At 42.3% G+C, this 17,192-nt stretch overlaps 1 protein-coding gene across 4 annotated transcripts in view; it reads left to right on the top strand.

Moving 5' to 3' along the window:
• The window catches only part of ACSL3 (acyl-CoA synthetase long chain family member 3), a 98,521-nt gene that overhangs the window by 25,941 nt on the left and 55,388 nt on the right, over window positions 1-17,192 (top strand). For all 4 annotated transcript variants that reach the window (XM_075569669.1, XM_075569672.1, XM_075569670.1 and 1 more), the window contains exon 2: window positions 7,886-8,294. In XM_075569669.1, the coding sequence (XP_075425784.1) occupies window positions 7,944-8,294 (351 nt within the window). In that variant the 5' untranslated portion in view covers window positions 7,886-7,943. The remainder of the gene's footprint in view (window positions 1-7,885; window positions 8,295-17,192) is intronic.

The following is a 17,192-nucleotide window of genomic DNA, read 5'->3' as shown; positions in this document are numbered from 1 at the left end:
GTTGGCCCAACTGCCCTAGATCTCTCCCCCCCCCTTCTTGCCTCCCTTCTCCCCCCTTCTTATAGTTGTAGGAGCCCCCCCCCTCTGGACCTGCAAGATTTTCTCCTGTATGTTCGAAACAGTGTACCCGTAGAGTCGGCTCGGCTCCAGGAAAATAGACGTGAGGATCCTTCGATCAAGCTGAAAGGACATTTCGCCTACAATTCGTTGGCAACGTTGAAGCGGTTTGGGGTCTGGAGGAGATAAAAGGGTAGATTGTGTAAAAGGGTAGGAGTCAGCAGTAGAATAGCAAATGAATGGGGGAGGGGAGAGGATTGAGGAATTCTAGTATGCGTTAAGCCCCAGAATCAAACTGATCAATGGTATTATGGGATGGCTCTAGAGATATTATTGTACAATGGCAGATGGTTTCCCAGTGGAGATGTTGACTGGTTGGGACTGGTGACCCAATAGAGATGTTGGAATGTGTTGGGTGTTCAGTGCCCCGTGAAGATTGTTGCCTGCTGATACTATAGCCCCCCAGCCCTCAGGGCTGCCCCCTACAAACCTGTTTTAGGTATTTAAGCTGCGTCCCTCCTCCCCTATAACCTGAGACCAGGACTCCTCTAAGTCACACTTCACAATCAAACCTCAGTAATTTCTTTCCAAGGTGTTTGTATCACTTTGTGAATGTGTCAGTGTGCACCTGTGTATAGGTCTGCAATAACACACCAGTACACAGATACTCACTGTTGTTAGGTGTTTCATTGTGTGTCTGTCAAATATGTTTACCATGTTGTGCTATTGGTTATTTTATAGTGTGTATCACTTGGTGTCAGTTTGTGTCGGTGTTTATTTGTGTTACTTGGTTGTGTATCAGCATGTGCCTAGCACTTTGTGTCAACTAGTTATGTGTTTTTGTGTGTGCTGGCTTTTGTGTGCATATGTTCCTGTGTGTTACTCGATTATTGTGCCATTGTGTGCTTGTACATCTGAGAGCTTCGACCACCAGTTCATGCTTAAGATGTGGGTTGTATAGACTTGTGGGGTTGTTGAGTTTGTGTAGTGCTGTGTGTGTGTGTCACTGTGTTCTTACTGAGTTTCCCAGCCTGAGATAGTGATACATCCAATCTCTCCCCCAGCCCCAATTAGCCGTTCCTTCTCTCCTCTTTATACACACACCCCTCTGTTTACTAATACACCCCTCTCTATATTAAATCTGACCCCCCAATTAGTAATGTAACTACCCCTCTATACACATGCGTTTTAGGGCACTACAGACCACAGAACCTCATCTTTCTCTCTGCAGAACTTCACAGGCACCCCCAGATCGAGCAGGCATCTCTTGACCAGTATACTCAGCGTAACTCGCATAACTCGCATCGCTGTACCTAGCTCAATACTTACCTTCTCCACCACTGAATGTATATGCATTTATTGATATAGGTGGTTACACTTTGTGCATATTAGCAGAGTGTTTATTATGTTTGGAAGAGTGGTTTAACATTGGTCCTATTACTACACCATTAGTACAAAGATATATGGGGTAGATGGCCCCAAATGACCAGTGCTACAGAGCTTTGTATGTAACCCACAATAATTTTAAAATAAATGTTTCTGACTGCGTTTTAAACCGGATCACTTGGTGTGGTAATGCATGCTTGAGGCTATGTGCATAAAACCCCTAGATGGCACCAGGTATGGCAGAGATGTGCGGAGTTGTAAGTGGGGAGTGTTTAAACCCCCCCTTGACCTCTGCAGTCTCCCTGAACTAAATAAACTTGTATGCCTGGGGTGGCTCTCTTTAAGCAGCACTTGTACTCACATGTGATGTGAACGCCGGTTCTGTGTGCTCCATGGCTGATGAGAAATACAGAGGGAGTGTACCTATTCCGGTTGAGGAAAGGTGATTCAGCGGGCACCACGAGGCAGGAAAAACGTAGCAAATGTTTTTCAAAGCCCATGTCTGGGTGAAACGCGTTAGAGGTGCAGGGGCATGTTTTTTTCCCCCCTCTTTTTAACTATGCTTCAATAAAGGAACACTTTACAGCACAGTCCAGCATTTGCTACGTTTTTCCTGCCTCGTGGTGCCCGCTGAATCACCTTTCCTCAACCGGAATAGGTACACCATTAGTAGGCTGCATATATACGGCAAGGGATCCTGAATATCTATCAGGGATCACTTTTTGCCTCAAAAACCATTTTTAACATGGTTCCCTATAGGCTTAAGCTTGCTGCATGGTCACAGATGGTTTTTGAGGCAAAAAGTGACAGTGTGCTCATTTGCATGTCATTTCCCAGAATCCCTTGCTGCAGTGGAAGTGCTGTATGCTGGGTGATAATGGGGAAAGGCGGGGTTGCAGACCTGCCTAAGACATGCAGATGAGCATACAGTTGTATTTGCATATATATATATACACATACATATATATACATACATACACATACATACACATACATATACATACATACACATACATACACATACATACATATACATACATATACATACATACACATACATACACATATATACACATATATACACATACATATATATACATACATACACATACATACACATACATACACATACATACACATACATACACATACATACACATACATACACATACATACATACACATACATACACATATATACACATATATACATATACATATATATACACATATACATATATAGATACACATACACATACATATATATATATTATATATATATATATATATATATATATAAACACGTGTGTGTGTGTGTATATATATATATATAAATATATAATATATATATATATTTTATATATATATATTAATATATATATATTAATATATGAACTACTTCTGGGTTTTTAAAGTTTATTTTTTTTTCAAGTAAAAAAAAAAAAAGCAGCACTATGATTGGCTGCTATTCCCACTTCTCTGATTGGCTAAGGTAAGCTAGCATCTCATTGGTGCTCAGTGACCCACGTGATGCCGTCGCTAGGACTAAACTCAATTTCTCCGGCCGCCCTGAAAAGCTGTCGTGCAGAGCAGGAGGATATTGCGCGTCACGGCAGCAACTGGGACCGGAGGTACTGGGGGGCGGAGTTTCATCGCACAGCACACGCCGAGACGTGCGCTGTAGTGATTACTGGGACCGCAGCCCTAGGGAGGGGAGGCTTGAAGCTTGGTGGTCAATAGCAACCAGCAACCCTCCCAACTCCTTCCTGTTAACAAGATAGGCAGAGTGGTGGCATACCAGGGGTTAATGACCCACCAAACCAATTATAACACCCCAGGTGTACACACAGTAATTGTGAAAGAAGCACAGAGGGATCAGAACTGTATAAAGCTCTGTTTTTATCCATAAGCAGAGCAGGAACAAACAAAATGTGATGTTTCCATTCACAAGCGCCCCTTCCTCAGACCCTATACCTGTACTAACCTTTTAGGGTGTGATGTATGGAGGGTATAGTGAGATATTAGGGTGAGATGATATATTACAGAGGGCAGGAGGATAGGGTGAGATGTAAGGAGCGGCAGAGGAGGATATAGTGAGATATTAGGGTGAGATGTAAGGAGGGGCAGAGGAGTGTATAGTGAGAGATTAGGGTGAGATGTAAAGAGGGGCAGAGGAGGGTATAGTGAGATATTAGGGTGAGATGTAAGGAGGGGCAGAGGAGGGTATAGTGAGATATTGGGGTGAGATGTAAATTTTGATCACCTCAGACGACTTTATCATTTGAAGGATATATTTTTTTTCAACAGGCTCCACATATGTGTTAGGGTTATTTTTTGAGCACTGTCACTATTGCTGTTTCTTATGATACGGATATCTATTGTATCTACTGGATAACTGATATCCCTTATTTTCACCATTTTTATATTATACGGCACACACCATCCTCTGGAAGCAAGGGGGTCCCGAAGCCGAAATTAACAGTTCAGCTCCGGAAACCAACTGCTTTCAATCCTGTAATTAATTTTTTTTTATAATAATGTAAAATGTGATTGTCTGTTCTACTGCTTTTAATAGTGTTGCAAATGTAAAAAGACATCTAACTGTGCAAAGAACAAAAAGATATAGAATGTACAATACGCGCTGCTGTGAAGATAAACACTCAGAAACCGCATTACCAGAGCTGCAATAGTCATTTGTAAAGTAAAAAATAAATACACAGGTGTTTTACTTCCGTTTTTTTATCCCTCAGACAATTTGTAACGTTATGGTTCCTGTATGACTGACTGTACTTGTCACACCGGTCGGCACGCCAGGTGGTGGCATTTTTACTGGCAGAGATTTATATTTACAGCTGTGGATGTGCTTAGAATGAGAGAGGGGTAGGCGTCCTCTTCTGTTTATGAAATCAGAGGGTGGGTCGTGACAGTGTGATCACAACTCCAGCAATGGCGGAAAGTTTGTGGAACTCGGGTGCTTAACAGAAAACATATACCATTCTTTCTCCCACAAGTAAAGGTACTAAGGGGCTTCTTCTGTATCGGCGGCAGTGACTGATTTCGGCCCATACTACTTTAGCTGCTGTAGAATAAGCTCTTAAAAGTTAATGTGCATATAGTGCTGTGGATCATGGGTGCGCAAACTTTTTTTTTTTTTCTCTTTGCACCCCCCTGCCTGTTCTCCTTCTTGCCCCCCCTTACCTTCTCTCAGGTATCAACGGCAATATGTGACGTCGCGTTGCCATTTGGCGCTGCATTTTCATGGCAAGGCGTTACCAGGAGCCAGCTGAGAGCAGGTAAGAGGTAGTTACAGAGGCCTTGCACGCTTCCCGGCATTTAATTTAAATGTTGTGGGGAAGAGCGCGGGGCCCTCTGTAAGCATAAAATCTCGGCCCCCTTGTTTGTGCTCCCCTGCTGTAGCTGTTTTAAAGATGAGCTTCCTTAGGTACACAGTTGTGAGGTTGAAAAAAGACATTCCCATCATGTGCAACGTATGCTAAATTTAGATGACAGATCATTTATCCTATATCCGTACTTACAGTATATCGATCCAGAGGAAGCAAACCAAAACCCCAGTGACATATCCACCGATATCTCATAAGGGGAAAAATAAATTCCTTCCTGACACCAAATAATGGCAATCACATTACTTGCTGGATCAACATGCTTCCCATGTTTACTTATTTGGTATATCCCTATATACCTATCCTTTCTAAAATGATGTCCAACTTGTTTTCCCCAAGATAACTATTGTATCTACCATCAGTCTCCATGGATAATGAATTCCACATAACTGCCATTACGGTAAAGAACCCTTTCCTTTGTTGCTGGTGAAATCTCCTTTCCTCCAACCTTAAGGGATGACCCTGTGTTTGTACTGCCTGTGGGATGAATAGTTCATTTGAAATCTTCTTGTATTGTCCCCAAATATATTTGTATATAGTTATCATATCCCTTCTTGGACGCCTCTTTTCAAATGTAGACAAATCTAAACTAGCTAGCCTTTCCTCATGAATCAGATTATCCATCCCTTTTATGAATATCGTGGCGCTTCCAAATTTATTACGTTTGTCTACGCCACGGGTTCTTAAATCTGCCTTGAGCATGGATATGTTGGACATTTTTGTTTACAGAAAAAAAGCTTCAGTGAGATTTTGTAAGAGTTTGTGTGATCGCAATTAAAGTCCTCAGGAGCCCTGGTCTAATGCAGTGGTTTGTTTGAATGTGTATCCTGTTCACTTTATGGTGAAACGTTTCATTCTTGTGCCACCAGTTGCATGACAATGGGAATGCACGTGCAATCCAAAGCTTTTAATATTTGAAGTGATCGGTAGCTAGCTGCAAACATGGCTCTGCTTGCCTCGGTGTACCAAGCGCTACCGCCCTGCTTGCCTCGGTGTACCGAGCGCTACCGCCCTGCTTGCCTCGGTGTACCAAGCGCTACCGCCCTGCTTGCCTCGGTGTACCAAGCGCTACCGCCCTGCTTGCGAAGGTTGATATGATTGTAATGGGACATATCAGTCAATAGAAATGACCAATTGTGGCTTTGATGGGAGCTTGATGCAACAATAAAATATAGTTGAGTTTGAGGCTGGTGGTGAATTAAAGATTATAGGGAGATTTCAATGTCTGACATGGGAACATTGTGACGGGGAGGGGGAGGAAGGGGTTAATACCTGATTTGCTATGCATTACTGTGGTTGCCCTGTCCTAGACGTTTTTGTTCCCCATTTACAAGCCATTCCCTGGCTGCCATGTGAAAAGACAAAATGCATTGCTCGCCATACCCTCTAACCGACACATGATGGCAGTATAGAATACGGCATTTCAATGAGCTGTAGGTATTTTTATGACCGAGCTTCAAAGGAGTCTCAATGGGCTGTAGGTATTTTTATGACTGAGCCTCAAAAGGCTCTCACAGATTTAGAGTCCTCCTGTCTAATAGAGTGTTCGTTATGAAAAGACCCAGAGACACATAATGTATACAATACTGGCATACTGATGCACAGCAGATGTCAGGCTAGTGACACCTCTGAGTCAGAAATCAGACACAGTGGCCCCAAGTTATGGGTGTTGCCCAGGTATGCTAAGTGGCATGGGCGTGAACCTGACCCATGCGCCCTGCCCATCGGACAGCCCTTTTGACCGGTCTTATGAACTGTGGGTAACTTGGCTATTCGTGGGTTTTTTTGTTCCCACGAGGGGATTGGATCCACATGTTAGAGATAGCTTTGGGCAGTCTATAACTGTGGCTCCCCAGGTATCCCCAGTGTGATTCCTGAATTTTAATCCATGATTTAAGGATGCAAGACTTTGTTCCAGCACAGCAGCAACCAGTCCAGGAGTGAAGGGGTTAACAACATAACCACCGGACTTTTAAAACCAAGGCTGCATTTCTTGCACGTGCAAGCAAAGGACAATTTCTTTCGTTCCCTTATCCCATTGAGTGTTGTTTTAAGTGTATTCTGCAGATGTCGTGTGTTTGTCTATTAAGGAAATAAATCACAATTTATTTTGCAACTTGTTCTGTTCAATCAAGTACCCAGAAATATAAATGTGTTGATAAACGTTGGTGTCATCGTGACAAACATATTTTCTAATACTGAAATGCACTGTATTTATTTACTGAAGATTCACGGTGCTTAAAGAACTTCTAAATCCCACAATGTTCTTTCTTACATTGCATTATTCATACCAATATTTCCAGATGCGATAGCTTTGTTCATTGTGATTACGTCCATGTTCTCTTCTTGTCATAAGTAATGTTCTCTACTGAATCTTCTTCCTCTGTTTGTAGTTTCTGCAGGATAAAGTAACTAAGGTGACGCTAACAATGAGAGTGGGAAGGGAAGCCGAAATAAGTGACCATTACCACTAGAACAGGAGAACGGGGGTCACAATGACCTACCTTGTAAATCATAAAATATTTATTAAGCAGAATTTAAACACAAGTTTTCTTTAATAAAGAGAACATAAGCCATACTTTGTCTTATAAGTTATGTACTTTGACAAAGCTACTCGGAGTACAGCTTTAACATAGTTAACACACAAAGTAGCTTGTTGTGTTAATTTCATATAATATATATTTTTGTCATCTATGGTTACTGCAAGGATGATGTGAACAGCCCTTTACACTTCCTTCATTTCATAACCTTAAGGCCCAGGGTTACTGATGCAAGCCATAAAGCAGCTTACGCCCATTCACATAAATAGGCTGTTAGGTGCCTTAAGGCTTAGGTAAATATGGTGCAAAATACCTGTAGTCCAAATATGTATGCTTTTCAAGACGAGGGCCAGTATCTGCTTCCAGGAGCCCATGTTAGAATGCAGTGGTTAGCCTGAGTAGGCCTGTGCATCTCAACGTGATGACTGAAACCCAGGTAGTTAGATACCATTTAAATCCGGTCATCTCCTGTAATAAATATGTATTTCCTTTTTCTCTCCAGGTATCTCGCCACTTGGCACGTTCAGCTCCCTGTGACATCTCCTTAAAAGCCTTCCAAAATGCATATAAAGGAAGATATTAACCCGATCCTCCTGGGCCTCTTGCATTTCTTGATGTGGCTTTATGGCATTATCACATTTGTGCCCTGGTTCTTCCTGTCGGGAGCGAGAGAGAGGCAAACCCGGGCAACGCGAGTGAAGGCCAAACCTTGCAAAGACCATCCAGACAGCCCTTACCGTTCAGTGGACAGCTTCCACAGCCTGGCCTCCACCCTGTACCCAGGCTGCGATACACTGGAGAAAATCTTCAAACACGCCGTGGACAAGTTCAAAGACGAGAAATGCTTGGGGACCCGAGAGGTGCTGAGCGAGGAAGACGAGATCCAACCTAACGGGAAGGTCTTTAAAAAGGTGAGTAGCATATAACTGCAGCCAGTATTGCGATGGAGAGGAGACGTATCATGATGTGCTGAGTTGTAATGATCTCTGGCTTGATCTTCAATCTAAATCCACTGCATGACTAGGTTACGTTTCCTTCCACTCCCTCTTACGTTTTCATGTACTTGTATGGCTGCTTTATATAATACACATTGTTTCGACAGCTCATCCTGAATGTCAGAGGGATTTGTTATACTGTATAACTCCAAAGGGCTTTTCCCTCCACTAGCTCGAGTCTCTGCCATTTAAATATCATATGAATGATTTTCTAATGCATAGCAGCAAAACGATAGCAGGGTGTTACTGCACTCACCGTTGGATCATTGGTGTTTTTAACGAACTCAGGTGCAGGTAGATCGCTCAGCGGATATCCTCTTACCTGCTGCATCATTGAACTGCATTAAGGGACACGGGGGGGGGGGAAGTGAAGTACTGTTTTGAAGATTGTCTTCTAGAGGTGGCATATTTTACGCACTAAAGAAAACTTTGATGGGAAGGGGCTCACACATGGCTGAGTGAGTATAGCTATATTTTATTTATTTTCTATCCCTTTTTGAGACGATTGCCCTTTTATTATCTATTTATTTAATCACTTTTTTCCTCGCCTCCATTGTGTGTTCTAATATATTTTCTCATATACTTATCACATGCGCTCACCATCTTTTCCACTACAATAACTCAGGGTATATCCAGGTCATTTTTTCAGAGAAACACAATCCTGATCAAACTGCTGTTCCCCCATAAGCCCTAATCTGATACCATGCCCCAGACAGACCCACACAGCAGCCCCGTTTACAGCAGGAGAGGAGAGAACTAGACACTACTATTGCTGCGCTGTACCCGGTGGTTTGATTTTGCATTATGGTGTACTCGCCTTACATTCTCCTGCTTTGCTGCCATTACAGTGTACCTTAGCACTTTTTGCTTGTTAGATTATCTTGTGTTGCTTGGTTAATTAGGGCTTATTTTGTTCACTGTTTTAGGGGTACTGGGGTAAGGGAAGTACTTCTTTTTCCTTTGGGACAAGGGGGAACGGGCCTGAGGAAGGGGCTTGTCCCCGAAACGTTGCCCCCCTGTTTATCTCCCATTGTGTACACCCTCCCCCCCTTTTCTTTTTCTTTGTTCCCTTCCATATTTTCCCAGTTTTTTTCTATTTTTTAGTGTTTTGTTCTATTGTGTTGGTGTCACTTTGCTCCTTGTATTTAACTTGTGCATTTATTAAATATTAATTTGATTTTGGCATTTCCCACTTGTTGCTACAGTAGATTGGAGGAAGGGTTTACACCCATAGCATTGATGCTACAACGATGCAGATAAGTGGATGTATAATAAGCAGTAGAGTAATACACCGCAGCAACAAAATATAAAGTCCAATAATATCAAAAAACCTTCTATAATGAACCCATAAACCTAGATGGGGGGCTTTAAAGCATGGCTGGTAGAAGTACAGCGGAGCCCTGTCAGAACAGAGCCCCAAAGTAAGTCAAATGTCCAGCTACTGCTTGCCTCACCTGCATCTGGTAGTCGAAGGGTTAAGTCAGCTGGCCCACATCCCCGATCAAGCTGTAGATCTGCCAGGTGCTGTCCGAGAGGAATATTGCTGTTGTTGCTGAAAGCGGTGGCGTGCTCCTGCTCGCAAGTGGTAAACAGGTAAGTGAGGAAAAACGGCGGTCACTGCTACTCCACAAAGAACTCCAACCAGGCGCGTAAAAACTAAATAATTTTTATGATCAAAAACAAACAAGAACTTCCACATGGTAGTATACCTCTGACGCGTTTCGTTCTATTGTAGAACTTTATCAAAGATTGATAAAGTTTGATAAAGTTCTACAATAGAACGAAACGCGTCGGAGGTATACTACCATGTGGAAGTTCTTTTTTGTTTTTGATCATTAAAATTATTTAGTTTTTACGCGCCTGGTTGGAGTTCTTTGTGGAGTAGCAGTGACCGCCGTTTTTCCTCACTTACTTGTTGCTACAGTACTTTATCTATAGTCAGAGCGTGCTGGAACTATTAGCTTTGTTGGTTATGAATCCTAACAGTTCCTGTTCAGGACCGTGCCAAATGAGGATGATATAATCTACAAATCTTTTGTAAAATGAGATGTACTTGGCATATGTCTCACCCACCAACAAGAGTAACCTCTCATAGCAGTCTATAAATAAATTGGAATACAATGGGGCTATATTAGACCCCATCGCTTTGCCTCGCTGTTGTAAATAGAATGTTTTTCCAAACTTCAAATAGTATTTTTTGTGGATAAGTTCCATCAATAACACAAAAAAACCGACAGAGGGGGTCCTGAATAGGTGGTCTTACAGAATGTGCACCATTTTGTACACAGCTGGCTGAAGAAAAATAAACATATTGAGAAATAGGGTGGCACAATGAACGCCTTGCCGACATCGGCCTACCAGGAGAGGCCACCAACACTTTATGTACTTTTTTTTATTTTTATTTCTAAAAAATGTTTTTACCAGGAAGTAAATACATTGAGTTACCTCTCGTTTTCAAGTATGTCCTGGGCACAAAGTTCTAAAAAATACATGGTTACGTTAAAAGAACAGGGTTATACAGTGAATTCACAGACATTTCATGGACAGAGTTAGAAGATTGGGTACAGGGGATAAAGGGCTTGTGAGTTTCAATTTTGAAATAGAGTGACTTTAACATCAGCAAACGGCTCACACCCTTTAGCTGCCCTTTAGCTGCCCTTCGGCTGCACCAAAGGCTGTTTGCCTTTGGGGCAACACAGATCTACACCGGGGTGGTTGAGATTTAATCTGTTGCAGCAGTTACTTTGTGCCCATCCTGTACTTGTTGCCTAATCGAATGTGTTTGGCTTAAGGATTAAGTTTCTTCCGAAATTCAGCCATTTTGTAAACCCCATTAACAAAATGGAGTCCATTTCTGTTTTGTATTGCAAAGTCGGATCAAAGTCCATTTTTTTAGAATAGTCTGTCACTTATTGGATGTAACCTCCCCATGGGGAAAGGAAACCGGTGCACAGCGTCTCACAAAAAGAGGTGTGGGATATGCTTAATCAAAATCTAAATCAGTATTTTTGTCCATGTTTTTATGAAATAAACCCTTTTGATTAAGCATATCCCACACTTCTTCTTTTTGTGAGACGCTGTGCACCGGTTTCCTTCCCCCATGGGGATGTTACACCCAATATGCTGACTATACCTGGGGGCACGCCAGACAGAAGAACACCGGGAGTTCCATTCATCATTATCCGGTACGGTGAAGCCAGGCTGATTACAGGAAACAACCGGGAGTTTCACCTTGCCAGTCACATGTTGAGTTGTGGGGTCCACGGAGTCCAGGACGATACAGTACAGCGTGGTGGTCATACATTTACCCAGCCAGAAATCGACATCATTGTGCTGTAAGTGACAGGCCAGTCGACGAGTGCATCTTGGAGAGACACACCGAGTATACTGACCAGTGGACCCACAGGACTGAATCAGACATGACCGGACATCCACCTGCACATTCTACAAGCCGTGAGTAATGTGACTCATGCGAGAGCCAAATAACATTATCTACAAAGTGGGACTGATTCTTCAACTCACAAAGAGACTTGTGAGGTTTTTTGCTCTGTTGAGCACCGGATTTAGAAGCGATGGTGTTTCAGGATTTTTGTAGTCTGTCACTTAACTGTGCTAAAATGTCTATGCCCTATACTGCTCATAGTTAATAACTACTACCCCACTGCCTTTGTCAGCCGCCCTCACAATCATTTGCATATTTTTTTCTAATTTTTCAGTCTCCTGAAATTCACTTTGTTTTTAAAACTGGCTTTTTGTCTGTCTTTAAGTTTATACATACATACACACCATGTATACGCACGCACATGAATTTGTGCACCAAAATGAAATTCCATATTTTTTCTATGATAACCTTCTTGAATCAAACCAGTATTTTCTTAAACATCCAATAGGGTTTATATTAACCAATTCCATGTCTTTTGAAACAAAATGATGTATGAATTAGATAATGAGTAATTAAGAGTCGGTGTATGTGCAAAAGTAAGCGAAACCCTGTTTTTATCAGCTAAATTAAAGGGGAGAATTAGAATCAAGTGTTAAAATAATTAGGTAGATCAGGGTTGAGTTTGGGAGGCCCCACCCTATATAAAAATCAGAAACAGAGTTTGGTCTTCACCATACAGGTGTCTGGAATCACTCATGCCATGATCAAAATAAATCTCTGGGGACCTCAGAAAAGCAGTTATTGATGCTCCTCAGTTTAGAAAGGGTTAGAAAATAATTTCTAAGGATTTTGTGCTCCACCAATCCACTATCAGACAGACGGAGAAAGTTCAAGACCACATTCACTCTTCCCAGGAGTGGTCGTCCTATCAAAATCTCTCCAAGAACAAACTGGCAAATCATCCAGAAAGTCACAAAGAACATAAGGGTAACATCTAAGGATCTGTAGGCCACTCTCGTCTTAATTAGTATGTGTTCATGACTCAACTATCAGAAAAAAAACTGAACAAGAATGATGTTCACAGGAGGATAGCCAGGAGGAAACCACTGCTTTCTAAAAAGAACATTGCTGCCCTTCTGAAGTTCACCAAAGAGCACATAGATGATCCACAAGACTTCTGGAACAATGTTCACTGGACAGACGAGTGAAAGAGCACATTTTGGCCTCAATGAGATACATTCTGTTTGAAAACCAAACACTGTGTTCGAACAGAAGAACCTCACCCCAACCGTCAAGCATGATTGTGAGAGTATGATGGTTTGGGGCTGCTTTGCTGCCTTAGGACCTGGACGGCTTACGATCTTTGAGACAACCATAAATTCTGCATTGTACCAGATTCTAGAGGAGATTGTCAGACCATCTGTGCGTGAGCTGAAGTGAAAGTGGGTCATGTAGCAAGACAATGATCCTAAATTTAGAAGCAGATCTACAAAAGGGTGGCTGCAGAAGAAATTCCGCATTTTAGAATGGCCTAGTCATAGTCCGGAACTAAACCCCATCGAAATGTTGTGGCCGGACCTGAAGCGAGCTGTCCTTGCAAGGAAGCCCTTAAATATCACCTAGTTTAAGTAGTTCTGTAAGGGGGAATGGGCCAAAATTCCTCAACCTATGTGAGAAACTGATCAGCAGTTACAGGAAATGCTTAATGGAAGTCATTGCTGCACAAGAGGGAGCTACCAGGTACTGAATGTAAAGGTTCACATACAGGCATACCCCGGTTTAAGGACACTCACTTTAAGTACACTCGCGAGTAAGGACATATCACCCAATAGGCAAATGGCAGCTCACGCATGCGCCTGTCAGCACGTCCTGAACAGCAATACCAGCTCCCTACCTGTACCGAAGCTGTGCGCAAGCTGGGAGACTATACAGCCTGTAACAAGTGCGTTATTTACATCAGTTATGCACGTATATGACTATTGCAGTACAGTACATGCATCGATAAGTGGAGAAAGGTAGTGCTACACTAAGTACGTTAATGCGGGGTATGTCTGTACTTTTTCACTCTTAAATGTAGGATCATTTGTGGATAAATGTTAAAGTATCATGTTTTTGTTCCATTTGTTTGCTCAGGTTATCTGTTATTAAGACTTAGATTAAGATCTAATAATATTTTAGGTTTGACATATGTGAAAATCCTGAGGGGTTCACAAACTTTTTCTCCCCACTGTGTATATCTATATATATATATACCCCTTCAAACCCTCTAAATAACATGGAGAAACACCTGGAAAGGAGCATACATGGAAGATATGCAAAGTCCACGGTCACCGTGTACTTTAGTGCTCTACTGCTCACACCTGGAAGTATTCTGCTTGTAAAGGAAGACATGAGTGCCCACGAGTAGGATTAGCTACAGGTGTGAGCAGTAGAGCTCTGAAGTATGCAGTGACCGCGACTTTGCATATCTCCCAGGTATCGAAGGTGTGCTCCTTCATGAGCACAGGTGTTTTTCTAGATGTTATTTGGAGGGAGAGTAGAGGGGTTCTATACAGTGCTTGATACTCTACCAAAATAGGTCTTGTCTTGCATCATGGGGTCCCCGGTCTTGAACCATTTTAATTTCAGCTATTGGGATCCCCTGGTTACCGATCTACTTGGAGAGAAAGGTGTCCCCGGTAGCACCCCCTTCAGGGGAAACACGATTGTGTTTAAATCTCCTGCATTACACGGGCCTATAGGAATCTGTGACCTCATCAGTTATGACTTTCTATTGGCCCGTGGGACGTGGTTTGAAACGACCATGAAGTTTAACTGCCGGTACCACCATCTGGGAAATGCCTGCGGTTCGGTTCTTGGGACCTCCTGCTTCCCACTTATATAAAATAACAACCTGGGTTGCAGATATACCCCAATTTTTATGCTTGTGTTCCTCATTGGCAATTTTATTAAAAAGGGAACAAACTGACCCCTTGGCAGCAGAGGGGTTAAAAAAAAACCTTGCTGTAAATGAAAACGTTAACCCTTTCATGTCATGGTTTCATATACTCATATTCTTGATTTTTTTTTTACCGAAGCCAAGTGGCTTGTTACATGCGCTGCATCGTCCCGTCTCGCCACTACAGGGCAGAATTGTCCTTCCTTTCATGCTTTAGAAGGCCGTACCTCCGATCTTGAGAACGCAGAAAATCTAAGCACACAAATATACTGAGGGAATATTTAGTGAACAGTCCCCTGCTATAGGACACCTTCCAACTCTGGCAGAACACTTGCAGCCCGTTCATTTGAATGCACCTGGACAGGGCTATTATCTTCTGGTTTCTTTTAAAGCCGCCATTTCGGCTGCTCAGGTTTGTATTTACAATGGCTGCGCCCCGGAGCTGAAACAGTATTTTTAGCTCCCACTTGGATTGCCAGGAACATTGTTTTTGCTGCTTGGATTCTTCTATCTTAGGGATACAAAATGGCAGCTAAAGAACGCGCTAATGGCTACAATGGATGACGTAGCTTCATATTAGATGGATGCTGGGCGCCATTTAAAAAAAATTTCAAGCAGGAAGTGAAATGGCACCAAAACATTCAATTATTTTGGGTGCTGGGAGGTACTAGGAGTTGAATGCACTGTATGCCTGGGCCCCACCACCCTCCCCGTGATTCAAACGATGTAAAAATATATATATCTATCATGAATTTCAAATCTGGCCAGTATTGCTGCTTTAAGTTTTGAGAATAAGAATAAATTGCATTGGAAAATAAAACCAAATTTATTTTTCACAGGACACGAGTCTGAGTTATAACTTTAAGGGCGTTTTGAATCTTACAAATGTCATCACATTGAGACCATTGTATTTTTTGCCTGCTGTGTGGCACGGCCAGTTTAAATGGGCCGTCCTGCCCAGAGTTACAGTGCACTAGGGCCTGGCATGTTTAAAGGGTACATCTCACTGACACAGGCGTACAATATAAAAAGATGTTATTTTTTGTCTCTTATATAAGAAGTAGTTTCGATGAATATTTTAAACATGTTTATAATAAACAAATGCTATGGATGTCTGTTACAATCTTTACTTGGTGTTTGTGTATAAGTTTGTCTAATTGTACAGTCACTTTGTCATCATTAGTCCCATTACCCTTGATTCCAAGTTTGTAGGAATGTGGTTATTATAATACCACAGGAAATGTTAACTGGTTAAAAAATAGATTTATCTCATTGTGGAGATGACTAATTGACACATCTCTTCGGTGAGAAGGGCTAGGAATAACCAACATGTTTCTTTTCTATGTGCCTTTCAACTGACTCATTGCAGAGCTAGAACCGGCTGTATCCTAATGGACAGTCCCACATAGTCAACCAAACAATATTTTAACAAGCTGTCGATCTTGTGAAGATGACATTTCAGACCTGAAGGATATTTGCCTCCAGGGTCCATAAGATGAAAGTAATTTGGGACATTAGTAGGGAGAACAAGAGCAGAGCTGCATCAATACTGCAGCTTCCAGGTGGCACTGCAGAGGTGTGTGTGTGTGTGTGTGTGTGTGTGTGTGTGTGTGTGTGTGTGTGTGTGTGTGTGTGTGTCATGTACAGTATGTTTATATATATTTTTAAATTATAGGAAAAACTACATTTTTGATTTTCAAGTATACCCTGTGTACAAATTATTAAGATATATGTGGGCTATGGTGTGTGTTTTATCTGTATGGCTTTGTGTATTTGATGTGCGCAAGTATGTACATTTTGTGGGTGAGGCCCCCTGATTCCTGCACCAGTTGATTTTGGGATTGCCCCCAGCACAAAATGTGTCAGCCTTCTGGTCAGATTTACTGGTGCTACTCCATAAAACCCCTTTCATGTTGGAAGACCCCTTCAAATCTAATCACTTCAATGGGCTATATGTAGAAGGCGACTGGAAGGTCTCTTATGGGGGAGCACAGCTTGGTAAATATGTAGGTGACTGGAAGGTCTCTTATGCGGGAGCACAGCTTTGGTAAATATGTAGAAGGCGGCTGGAAGGTCTCTTATGGGGGAGCACAGCTTGGTAAATATGTAGGTGACTGGAAGGTCTCTTATGGGGGAGCAAAGCTTGGTAAATATGTAGGTGACTGGAAGGTCTCTTATGGGGGAGCACAGCTTGGTAAATATGTAGAAGGCGGCTGGAAGGTCTCTTATGGGGGAGCACAGCTTGGTAAATATGTAGGTGACTGGAAGGTCTCTTATGGGGGAGCACAGCTTGGTAAATATGTAGGTGACTGGAAGGTCTCTTATGGGGGAGCACAGCTTGGTAAATATGTAGAAGGCGGCTGGAAGGTCTCTTATGGGGGAGCACAGCTTGGTAAATATGTAGAAGGCGGCTGGAAGGTCTCTTATGGGGGAGCAAAGCTTGGTAAATATGTAGGTGACTGGAAGGTCTCTTATGGGGGAGCACAGCTTGGTA

Source organism: Ascaphus truei, chromosome 14 (genome assembly GCF_040206685.1).
Source record: "Ascaphus truei isolate aAscTru1 chromosome 14, aAscTru1.hap1, whole genome shotgun sequence".
NCBI classification, from domain to species: domain Eukaryota; kingdom Metazoa; phylum Chordata; class Amphibia; order Anura; family Ascaphidae; genus Ascaphus; species Ascaphus truei.
Note: the sequence above shows the minus strand (reverse complement) of the source record. Positions and strands in the feature narration are given on the sequence as shown.